At 48.7% G+C, this 11,315-nt stretch overlaps 1 protein-coding gene and 1 long non-coding RNA gene across 6 annotated transcripts in view; one reads left to right on the top strand and one right to left on the bottom strand.

Annotated features, from left to right (window-relative positions):
• The window catches only part of LOC110598133 (uncharacterized), a 44,292-nt gene extending 34,489 nt beyond the window's left edge, over nt 1–9,803 (bottom strand). For 2 of the 3 annotated variants that reach the window (XR_013439787.1, XR_013439788.1), the window contains exons 1-2: nt 9,675–9,803; nt 3,893–4,009 (exon numbers count right to left, since the gene is read on the bottom strand). This is a non-coding gene — a long non-coding RNA (uncharacterized LOC110598133). Of the gene's footprint in view, nt 1–885; nt 3,534–3,892; nt 4,010–9,674 lie in introns of all 3 variants that reach the window. The other variant, XR_002483960.3, reaches the window with a different exon arrangement.
• Nucleotides 9,804–10,248: 445 nt separating this feature from the next.
• Nucleotides 10,249–11,315, top strand: part of Tshz2 (teashirt zinc finger homeobox 2) — a 424,675-nt gene continuing 423,608 nt past the window's right edge. For all 3 annotated transcript variants that reach the window (XM_078051897.1, XM_078051896.1, XM_013358661.4), the window contains exon 1: nt 10,249–10,392. In XM_078051897.1, coding sequence (XP_077908023.1) covers nt 10,353–10,392 — 40 coding nt within the window. In that variant the 5' untranslated portion in view covers nt 10,249–10,352. The remainder of the gene's footprint in view (nt 10,393–11,315) is intronic.

Below are 11,315 nucleotides of genomic sequence, written 5' to 3'. Positions count from 1 at the left end.
GAGGCCAGAGCTAAGGACAGCCCAGCCTGTGGAATCAGTTTCTGTCGGGCTGCAGTTTGGAGCACTGACCACTTGAGCCCAAAGATCTGTCCAGAGAGTTAACTTTGAAAAAAAGTTCTCTTTACCCATGAAAGGTCAATGTTCAGGTGCAGATTAAAAGGAGGAAATGTGTAAATGTGACCCATAATTACTGTTTAGCATGTGTTAGCAGTTGTACATACTAAAATGGGTTTCTTGGCCCATGCTGAATGCCAAATGTATGCCATTTTTTCATACCACACAGACACACACACACAGACACAGACACAGACACACACACACACAAAATCTGGCACATAAAATATCAATGACATTCTATAAAATAATTTTGAAAAATGGGTAAAATCACATGTATATCAAAGGAATTTCAGAGCGAGCTGCTGATTTGTAAAATGAATCTATTTAAAAACCCTTCAAAATCATGTTGCAGAGTAAAATATATAAAATATATGTTTATTCAATGCAAAGTGCTCATTTTATCCAAGAAAATGTTGAAGGGCACAAATAGGCCAGGAACAAAACCCTGGAGATTTTTCTCATTTAAGAGAAGCCAGTAACTTTGTCTTTCATTGGAGAGTTTCTGCCTAAATCTCAGAAGCAGGACCTCAGAGACACGACCAGATGCTGGGTTTATTGGAGAACGTCCCCAATTCCTAAAACGACAGTATGGACAATAGCCCCCCTAGGCCAACGGTAGTTCTGGCTGCTGCCTTGTATTTGATTCCATTTTCCCCTCTTAGCTCCTCCCCAGCTCGCTCTTGAAAGGCCTTCTGTTCTGTCAGCCATGATGACATCTGCTGGCGGACACAGGAAGTCATAAATCTGTGGGTCCCCTCTCAACCAAACCTTGTTAATGCTGCCATTTATCACGGGGGCTGGGGTGCCGTCTCTGGAGGGCTGGACGCAGCGTCCATTCCTCCCATACCCCTCTCCCAAGAGAGCAGCCGTGTTCCAAGCAGCCAGTTTCTCATCTTCCCTTCGCAGAACTGAAAGTCAGGCAGATGCAAACCCATCGCCAGAGCAGGCTCTTGGAAAGAAGCCACGACTCCAGGCAACAATAGCCTCCACTGGATGCTCGGGGGCTGGAGCGCGGCGGCAGTTCTCACCCAGCTCTGCCCCCTCCTCATTTTCAGCAGGCCCCTGCCTGCTGCTAAGAGAAGGGTGGACATTTGTCCCCCACCGGACCCCGCTGTCTCAGCCGTGCTTTAAGGGCAAGCTTGCAGTAGGGTGAGTTGAAAGAGGATCATTCGCACTCAGAGTTTCTTTTCTTCTGAACTCATGCAGAAGATGTCCAGGTTGCATTTACCAGAAGTTCGTGATGTCCTAAGACCTCCATGTCACTTTTGCAACTCAAAGCGGGGTCCCTCGGTCAGCCCCACCAGCATCCCTAGTCAGAGCTTGTTGGAAACGCTGCCACTCAGATGTGCTGGAGTTTTACAGAATCGGAAGCACATTTTAAAGCAGCCCCCAGGTGATACCTGCACAAGCCCAAGTTTGTGCACTGTGCTCCACACCAGGCTCCTCTCCTTGGTGCCCTTGACACTTGGGGCCAGATCCTTTCTAGTCTGCAGAGGTCTTCCCCAGGCAGGGTAGACATTCAGCAGTATCCCTGGCCTCTACCCATTGGATGCCATCGGTACCCCTGAGTTGTGATAACCCCAAAGATCTCCAGGCATTGTCACATGTCCCCCAGGGGAGGGGGAAATTCACCTGTGTTGAGACCTTGGAAACTCGAAGTGTGTTCTGTGGACAGCTTCAATGTCACCTGGGACTTTGTTTCAAAACACATATTCTCAGACCCCACCCAGACTGGCAAAACCAGGAGCTTCAGCAGGGCCCAGAAATCTGTTTAAACTCTCTGGGAGACACAGGCACTCTGAGGTCTAAAGCCATGCAGTGAATCAGTATTTGGTGATGTAGAAGTCATAGGGGGCACAGCATCACCAAGAGGCTGCAGGACATGGGGGTTAAGAGTACAAAGCTGGAGACACACAGGGAGAGTTTGCAGCCACCCTTCCCCCTGTGCTATCTCCATAACCTTGACTACGTTACCTGACCTTTCTGTGCCTCAGTTTCCTCATGTGTAAAATGGGGACAACAAAAGCACTATTCCTTATCAAACTGTTTAGGAATGAATAAGCTCTTATGTTAAAGTGCTTAAAACAGTGCTTGGCACCAAGGCTTCGTACATGTCCCCAACTAGTATTATCTTCACATCACTTGCCTGTCTTGCCCAAGCTTCCTGGATCACTTTCTAAAAATAGGTGTCCTTGCAAATGTAGGCAACTGGGGGAAAGTAAGCTTCTCCCTCCGTGTGGATTAGACGGAACTTCAGGTAGATCTGCAGGCACTTGGTAAACAGCAGTCGATCAACACAAGCTTAGAAAGTAATCAAAAGGCTAATGATGGGGGCAGGGTGCTTTGCAGATGCCAGGAGTTTTCTCCTTTATTCCTAGGATTCTGTCTACACCCCTCCTGAAGTCAGTCTTATAACTATTCCCACTTCAAATTGCAAAAACTGAGGCCCAGAGAGATTACAGAACATGCCCAAGGTCATTGTCTTAGTAAGCAGTGAAAGTCTTCTCTACATGTTGATCTTTCTGATTCCAAACCCACACCCATCTTTCTTCCCAAGTGCGTTCCTGGTCTGCATACAGAGATCATATTCTTAAGATTGAGAGGACGATCCTGATTTCAAACATTCTGCCTCACCTTGTACTTAAGACACTCATCAGCATCAAAACACATGTTTTATTTTGTTTAAAAATTCGAGCTATGGTAATCACAAGACCTCTGCTTCACAGCCCCACTAGAGAGCCACCTGGGAAGAAGGTGAAGGGATCCCCAAGTGACCATACAAGTGGGGAGAGAGAGGACAAAATTCAGGAATGCAAAAGACTTAGAAGCAAGAACTAAATACATTAGAACAGACAGGACTAGCAGAGAGAGCGCAGCTGAGAGAGACCTGGAGCCCGGTTTGGGTGAGCTCCGCATTCCACGGGTATTTACTCTGCTCTGCTGTGTGCCTGGCACAATGGACACTGCGTTAAAGAGTCTCTGCCCTTGGCCTGCTGAAGATCACAGTCTGGGGATTCAAATCTGGAAGACATTGCCCAGCACTATACCATTTCTTCACCCCCCCCAGCTGACCACCAGCCCCCAGCACCATGGGGGGCAGGAGCAGGCGGATCACACCCCAGCTCTCTCACCCTGTAGGAGGGCATCTCCAAGGAACATGTCTACATGGACCCCAGAACTGCCCAGCAGGACTGTGCTCAGCTGCTCAGTGACAACCACTGGCTAGTACACCCTGTCTTCCAGGTCCTGTTCACTTCCTGTTCTCCAGCTGGAGTTTTATAATAAAAAAAAAAAAAATCCCCCTTTAATCTCAGGGAAGCAAGAGCAAGACAGAAGACTTCTAGAAAGGTTCGCAGCAATCCCAGGCTACCCGACCATTTGAAGCCTGTGGGTTCTCCTTAGCTGCGTTGACTGTCCTGCAAGGTTTAGGAGAAAAGACAAGCTGTATTGTTGGGTAAAAACAGCATTCAGGACAAGTCACTTTGACATAATCCTAGCAAGCAGGGGTGGAATCTCATAAAATTTTAAGGACAATAGGATGCTTAATGCCTAATCATAACAGATAAGACATGCTCCGGATAAGACAGAAAGGTGTTCTCAGAGCGAATTATATCATTCTGTATTTGCTTCTGAAAGTTGAGGGCACCTTTGGGCACACAGTTCTAATGAGTCCAGGAAGATGAGGTTGATACACAGTTGAGTTGGCATAAAATATACCAGAGCCTGGGACTTAAAGGCTGCTGTCACGTGGTTCCCAGGCTGTTCCGGTCCTTACCTTCACTTAATGTCTTCCTGTGGTTAATGAAGTTCAGCAATGGATTACTGGGCCAAAGACTTGTTCTGGATTCCTCAGCAGTAGCAAAACACTGTCACCAGCTGTAGGCAGCCAACTCTAGGGGAGAAACCAGATAGATGTTAATGCTCACCCCTCCATACCCCCAACCTGCCCACTCAGCAACCATCCTGTCTAAAATATACATAATGCTTAATTGCTGTTGAAGAATTCTACATTTAGCCAAATCACACGAATTTTTTAAAATGAGCCCAATAATTTTTAGAGGATGCATTCTCAGAAACAAGCTTTCCAATGCCCGAGTGCCCACACACATTACTGGCACCAACCTCACCTCCTATTAGAATGCACACATCCACCAAGATAACGCTGCCCTTCTTGGTTGAGCAAACCTCTCCAATGGACCAGGTGTTTTGGGATGCACGTGAATAAATTAGCACTTACCAACAACTTGGAAGAATAAAATCCAAACTCTAAGATATGATGAGGGAGCTGCTCTGGGATGGAGACTACCCACCTCTCCCGCATCATCTCTGTTTTCCGTTGCCTGGCTGGACCTCCAACTGAGCCCTAAAGGATGTGTCCTTTTTACTCTGAAGCCCTGCCATGGCTTCCATTTCCAGGCCCTGATTCCTGGTTAACTGCAGCCAGATCTCAGTTTAAATGTTACCTCCTCAGATTGCTTCCCTACCCTAACCCCAGAGTGGACCCCGGCTCCACTCCTTACTCTCTACCCAACCACCCCACATTATTTTCTTCCTGTCACTCTCTGTGACCCAGGACTGCCCCTGTCTGACTCCAACAACAACATGTTGTACCAGGTGTCATCAGAGGGTAGCAATGACCAGAGACTGCTAACTTGAAGTTTTCACCAAATAGTTAATGGGACAAGGGATATCCTGAACAAGTCAAATGACATAAGAGGAAGTCAATGAATTACATTCTCAAGGGCAAAATCCTATGGTACACTGGCTCTCAAATTTAGCTGCACACTGGAACCACCTGGGAGCTTTAAAAAGGACTGACGGCCGGACCACCCACTGGCCCTGGGCTGATGGAATGGCTCTGGGGTAAGATGGGACACTGGGGTTTTTAAATTACCAGTTGATTCTAATATAAAGCAAAGTTTGAGAGCATTACTTTTTTTTTTTTAACATGAAGCACTGTGTGCCTAGAGATGCAGAAGTACACAAATCTGCAGCGTATGGCTGATTGATGTCCCTGGATTGAATGCACTGCAGTGACCAGCACCCTTCTAGGAAAACACCACCAGCCAGTAAATGTCCTCATTGCATCTTCCTGGAGTCTGGGTAGCACAGGCAAACAAGGACAGCGACATACACCACACTGCAATACCACGTGGGCTAGGCAGGGGCTCCTAGGTTTCAAGAGGGGGCACTGAGGAGACCTTTCCACCCACCCCTGTGAGAAAATCCAAGATCAGATGCCCTTTTCTGTTCCTTGTATGCAAAAAAAAAAAAAAAAAGAAAAAGAAAAAGAAAGAAAAAAACCTGTCCAAACTTCTCTTGTTACACAATTCTATTTTGTACAGGAAAGTTTCCCATGCCTGGCACCTTATCCGAACCGCCTGGGAACTTTAAAATTTTCAGAGCTTCTGGCCCCACCCTGGGATCTAATTTAGTAAGTCTGGGGTGGAGCCTGGGCTTTTTTATCTTAAAAAAAAATAATGATAAAAATTCCCAGGTGATTTCGATGCTCAGCCCGTATGGGAACGACCCTTTCAGGAGGCTGGCTGAACCCTGCCAATCCGTTCATGCCCTTACACATCCCGAAGTCGGAGCACAAGATCCTAGGAAGCTGAATTCCCTGGGACTTCGACACAGCTTTACTACAAGACACCAGCTCTTAGAAGAAGTGTCCTGGAGTGCCAGGGCCTGTGGTTTAGCACAGCACTATGCCAACCTACACATACCTGGACTACCTTTCTCCATCCTGCCTTCTTCACACCCACCTTGACCATATGTGCTCTTTCTTGTTCCTTAATATATTTGATTTTTCAGACTCCACTAAATGGTTTAAAATCCGAGATTGCTACCAAAAATGAAAAGCCATATCCTTCACTAAAATAGAAGGTAATACTAAAGTGAGTTCAGTGAGAACCATTTTGTGAAAATCTGGCTAGAGATACTTGCCACATCCCAACCATCTGAGCCTGAGATCTGCAGTCTGGGTAGAAGAACAGGAGTCAGCAAACGTTAGGTGCTAGGGTGGGGTTGGGGGGTGGGGGGTGGAACACCCACACTAAATGGAAACTGTCTCAAATTGAAAGGTGTCAGGAAGGGAATAACTTTCTCACTGTGTGAATCAGTGTTATTTAATGTCATGTCTACACCACTCCAAAACATCTGGTCACCATTGTGTTACACATTCCACTGGTGTAGTCAAAAACTTCTTTGTTGATAACTAACTGCTAAATTTTCTGCATTTATATCAATGGGGAAAATTAAAAATTAATAAAAGAACACTCCAGCAACAAGTTGGTAGCCAGCCAGAGGTTGGTATTACCTCCCATTACATACCCAGACATTGAGGACCAGGAGGGAGTGCAGTTGAGATTCTGAAAAGGATGCTGGAGAGAATCGGGGAGAGATTCTGCAGCCCATGTCACCTCGTCCTATCTCTCCCTCCTGATTCTCCCCAAGATTGTACTCTGTTGCCCAATTCCCTCTTTTCTTGGCCTGGGTGTTCTGGATTGTTACCAGAGAAGCTTTTTGGAAGAGAGGGTCCTGCCTTGTATATTCAGCTCTACAGGAGCTTGGGGCAAAGCCTGGTAGACCCATCACACAGTGTGAGCAGCCGACCTACAGGCCTGGGGCTTGTAGAAAGGAGGGCAAGACCCTGTGAGCGTCCATGCAGCCTCTGCCCTCTTTCTGTTCAGGCCTGAAGTCCACTGAATCTCGAGGTTCTAAACCTGGCTCCTCATCTGTGACACTTGAGATTTTACTCAATAGCCCTACACTCTGTACAATTGCACTGGGCGATTCGAATGGTGCGCTTCAGCTGATGTTGCCAACGATGAATAGGGCTTACTCTGCCTGGGCTGGAGTGGGTGGGCTTGGTCATGTGGGAGGCCATGACGGAGGTGATTAGGGCCAGTGACTTAACAACTTGGACGACACTAGTGAGGTGGACAAGTACGTGGGGATGTTAACAATGATGAGACAGACTTTGCAAACAGAGACAACACATTGTGGCTAACAAGTAGCATGGGAAAGTCAAGTTTCCTATAGCCCAGAGGAAGTGTTAAGATAGATAGTGGTGGAATTAGTCATGCTTGATAATTGCACATGAGAGGGCTAAGGGGGCAGGTGGGTGGGTTGTAGGTGGGAGGCATCCCAGGCTCCATGGTCAGGCTTCACTTGGGGTGGGTCCATGGGGAGGAAAAAGGAACAGGTTTGGGTGAAATTCCATCACAATAGTCACAAAGACAATGTCATCTCTTGGGGCCCTAAATTATATTAATATGTAAGCATGACTTGGTTTTATAGTTAGCAATATCAGATTTGCCTGATTTTTTTTTTAAAAAAGGGGGTTTTTTGGCAGAAATTCTCATACTGCAGTGCACAGGGGAGTCATTTATGGGGCTGGGGTTGATCATTCAAAATGTAGATTTCTAAGCTGTCATCTGGAATTTTCTGATTTTGAAGGTCCGAAATAGTAGTGCTCAATCAGGGGCAATTTTGCTCCCAGGGGACATTGAACAATCTGAAGTCAATTTTTTCTTTCTTTCTTTTTTTTTTGGTGGCAAATGGGGTAGAAGGGTCTGTCCTCTGGTGGGTAGTGGCCAGGGATGCTGCTAACATTTTGCCTTGTGCCCCTTCCAATACAGAAAGATCTGGCCCCAAATGTCAAGTCTACCATAGTGAGAAAACCTTATTCCAGGGTAAGGCCCAGGAATGTGCATCTTCATGAGGGCCTAGAGGTAGGGATCTTAGTGCAGGAAGCAGAAGCATTTGGACTTTGCCTGTCTTTCGAAGAGAGGGCCTCTGTATGAGTTCCCTTTCTGTTAATTCCTCATGTTTAGAACTCAGCTTGGACTTGCCTCGCCCGGCTCTCCTGCTCACCATCCTTCCTCTCTACAGGTTCCCCACCAGTTCCAAGACACCCCCACCACCTGCATCCCTCACCTCTGACTTGTTTGCTCTCCCACTAGATGGAGAGTTCCCTGAGGGCAGGGTTCAGATCATCCTGCTTACAGATGGGTCCACAGCACCTTGAGCAGTGCCTGGCCTGCAGAGGCACTCAAAGATCACACACTGACTTCAGTCTGGCTCAGCTGGAGTGATGTCTCCAGCATGGACTCTGGAGTCACCTCCCCCATCGCGGCCTATCATAGTGCCAGGTTTTTAACATCTTCCTGGGGCTCATTGACCTGAAACTACAGTGTATATGTGCTTACTTTTCATCCAGCCCACAAAATTTGGGGGGGAAGGGTTCCCTAACAAAATGCCTTGGGCTTTGCCATCACTGGGGAAATAATAGAACAAAAGGCAAAAATCTGTCTTCTCAAAAGAGCTTATATTCTAGAGAGGGTCTCGGACAATTAGCCAAAGAGAAAACTGTACATAACATGTGCCACACTGATAAGCCCCCCCCCAAAAAAGGAGAAATGGGATGAGGAGTATGTTGGGGTGGGGGGATTGTAAGATGGACTTTTAGGAGAAGGTGGCATGTAAGCAAAGAGGAGATATCAGGGGGCTACTTGTCTGCTCTCTCCCAGTATAATATAAACACCAATAGGGCTAGGACTTTCCCTTTCTCTATGGCTGTTGTGTCTCCACAATAGGTACATAGTAAGCGCTCAATAAACACTGTTCAAAGGAACAAAAAGACACTATGAGATTTGTCTATCAAAAGGCCAAAGGAGGTTTTCTTTCTTTTTTTCTTTTAAATGACCATCCATTGATAAGCAAGAAGGTGGGAGGGACAGAGTCACTAAAGGGGGCTGGCAGGACATTTTAGGGAGCCAGGTTAAGGCTTAGAGAATGGAGGTCATCTTTGGATAAGGTCCCCTACTCTGCTCTAAGCAAAAGATATTGTTGCTGATCCCCGCTGGTCAGGCCCTCTGGCCCTCTGTGCGCTTCTCCCCAGCTTCCAAGTTTAACCACCAGCCTGTTCTCTTTCCTCCTTATCCCCTCCTCCCCACCTGCACCCCCCCTCCCCACCCCCACTCCCCATTTTCCACTACCCCCTCACTTCCCCACCCCCTCCCCTTCTCCCTCCGGGAGGGGTGTCCCGGCGCCGGGTGGGCACGCCCTCTCCCACGCGATGAGTGTGCTGCCAGAGCAGGGGCTTGGCAGGCCGGGGTCTCCTGCCTCCAGCCCCTCTCCCCGGCGGGACGCTGTCCCTTTAATAGACTCCCTCTGCCTGGCGCTCTGCGGCTGGGGAGTAAATTTCTCCCTGTCATCAGGTCGCGGGGAGAGGAGGAGGAGGAGGAGTTTGTTAATGTTCAGTTTGTTCAGCGGGATCGATGTTTGCTGGCATCGCCTCGCCCTGTCTTGTGTGTGTGAGAGAGTGCGTGCGTGTTTGTGTGTGTGTGTGTGTGTGTGTGTGTGTGCGCGCATATGTGGGGGGTGTGAGTGTGTGTGGGAGAGGAAGCGAGAGTGCGTGCGTGTGTCTGTGTGCGTGTGTGTGTGTGTGTGTGTGTGTGAGTGAATTCCAGATTTTCTGTCTTTCCCAAACCCGCGCCTGTCCTCTCGCATATCACTCACAGACGGGGATCTGACAGCAGCCACAGACCTACCGTGAGTGATCTCTCCCCCTGCGCGAGTCCGCCATCGAGATCCGGGAGGAGGAGGAGGAGGAGGAAGAGGAGAGGAGGTGGAGGAGGAGGTGGAGGAGGAGGAGGAGGTGGAGGAGGAGGAGGAGGGAAAGAGGAGAAGGAAGAAGAAGAAGAAAAAGAAGAAGAAGAAGAAACCTACTACCTTCCCAGGATTGGGGTTTTTCCCCTTATCTTTACGCGCGCGTGTGCGTGTGGCGCGTGTGCGCCCCCCGTCCCTTCCATCTGAACCCGGTCTTGGATGTTTAATAAAGAAATCAAGTGTCTCACCAGTCACAAAAAAAAAAAAAAAAAAAAAGCGCAAAAACAAAAAAAAAAAATTCCAAAAGCAAAAAAACAAAAAGAGAGAGGAGAGAGAGAGAGGAAAAAAAAACAAAACAAAACAAACAAACAAGGCAGAGCCAACCTCCACTTCAAACCAGCCGGCACAAGCCACCGTGTCTGCCACCCAGAGAGGGGGGTCTCTGGCCCGTGGTGGAGGAGTTACTGGGGGGATCGTCAGGGGGACAGAGGCCGAGTGACGTCCTAGGAGCCACCGGGCAAGAGGCGGAGGAGACCCAGAGAGGCGAGAGAGACAGCGGGCCCCCGCGCGCGGCTCGGGGCTGGGGCGCCAGAAGTGGGACTGGAGCGAAGTAGAGCGATATGCCAAGGAGGAAACAGCAGGCACCCCGGCGGGCGGCAGGTAAGAGAACAGCTCCGCTCGGGGCTGGCCCGGCGGCCTCGTGCCCAGCTCCTCGCCAGCCCTCCTGGCCCCGGGGCGCCCCGGGCGCCACCCGTGCAGCTTTCGGGGGGGACTTTGCTCCGGGTGCCCCGTTAACGACCCCATCCTCTCTCGATTTCTCCGATCGCCCCAGTCCTCCCGCTTCCAGGCTCCTGGTTGGGTAGGGGGGAGCTATCCTACCAAGCCTTCCCTCCTTAAACTTTTTCCTCCATCCTCTACCCCACCCCTAACTTTTCTCCCAGTCTGTTTCTTGCCTCTGGAGCCAAAGTTGGATTGAGGATTTGGGGGTGCAGAGTAGGGAGACGGCCCCTCCACCCCCGCATCCCTCCGCGTGGTCAGTGCCAGCGGCTTCTGGCCTCCAGGGACAGTGTCTCCTCTCGCTGGGGCTTGGGGCAATGAAATGTGAGGCATGCCCAAGCCCGGGTTGCAAACTAGCTTTGGGGCAAGTCACTGGAGTTCAGCCTTGATCACCAAGGTGGGAAAGCACCCCAGGAAATGGACGAACCTTTGAATGTGGTTTCTAAAAGGATCCACCTTTAGAAATCTAATCAAACCTCTCCGTTCTCTTAATAAAGGGGGGGGGGGTTGTCACCATAGAAATTTAAGCAGCTCAGGATTTTCTTCGCTCAGAGTTGCAAACTTTGTGAATTGATTTGTGTGATAGGAACTATCCCATCTGCATCTTTATTTATCAATTGATCCCCCACCCCCCCACCACCACCACCCAAATAAAGACAGGTTCATGGATCAGTACCGGTAGATCTTCCAAGAGATTTCCTTTTTTTTTTCCCCCTTCCTTTTGGGTTGCTTAATTGCTTTTTTAATTGTATGCTGGGGTTTTGTTTCTCGGAAGTGTAATATGAAAGTTCATTTTCTTCTGCCAG

Source organism: Ictidomys tridecemlineatus, chromosome 5 (assembly GCF_052094955.1).
Source record: "Ictidomys tridecemlineatus isolate mIctTri1 chromosome 5, mIctTri1.hap1, whole genome shotgun sequence".
NCBI classification, from domain to species: domain Eukaryota; kingdom Metazoa; phylum Chordata; class Mammalia; order Rodentia; family Sciuridae; genus Ictidomys; species Ictidomys tridecemlineatus.
Note: the sequence above shows the minus strand (reverse complement) of the source record. Positions and strands in the feature narration are given on the sequence as shown.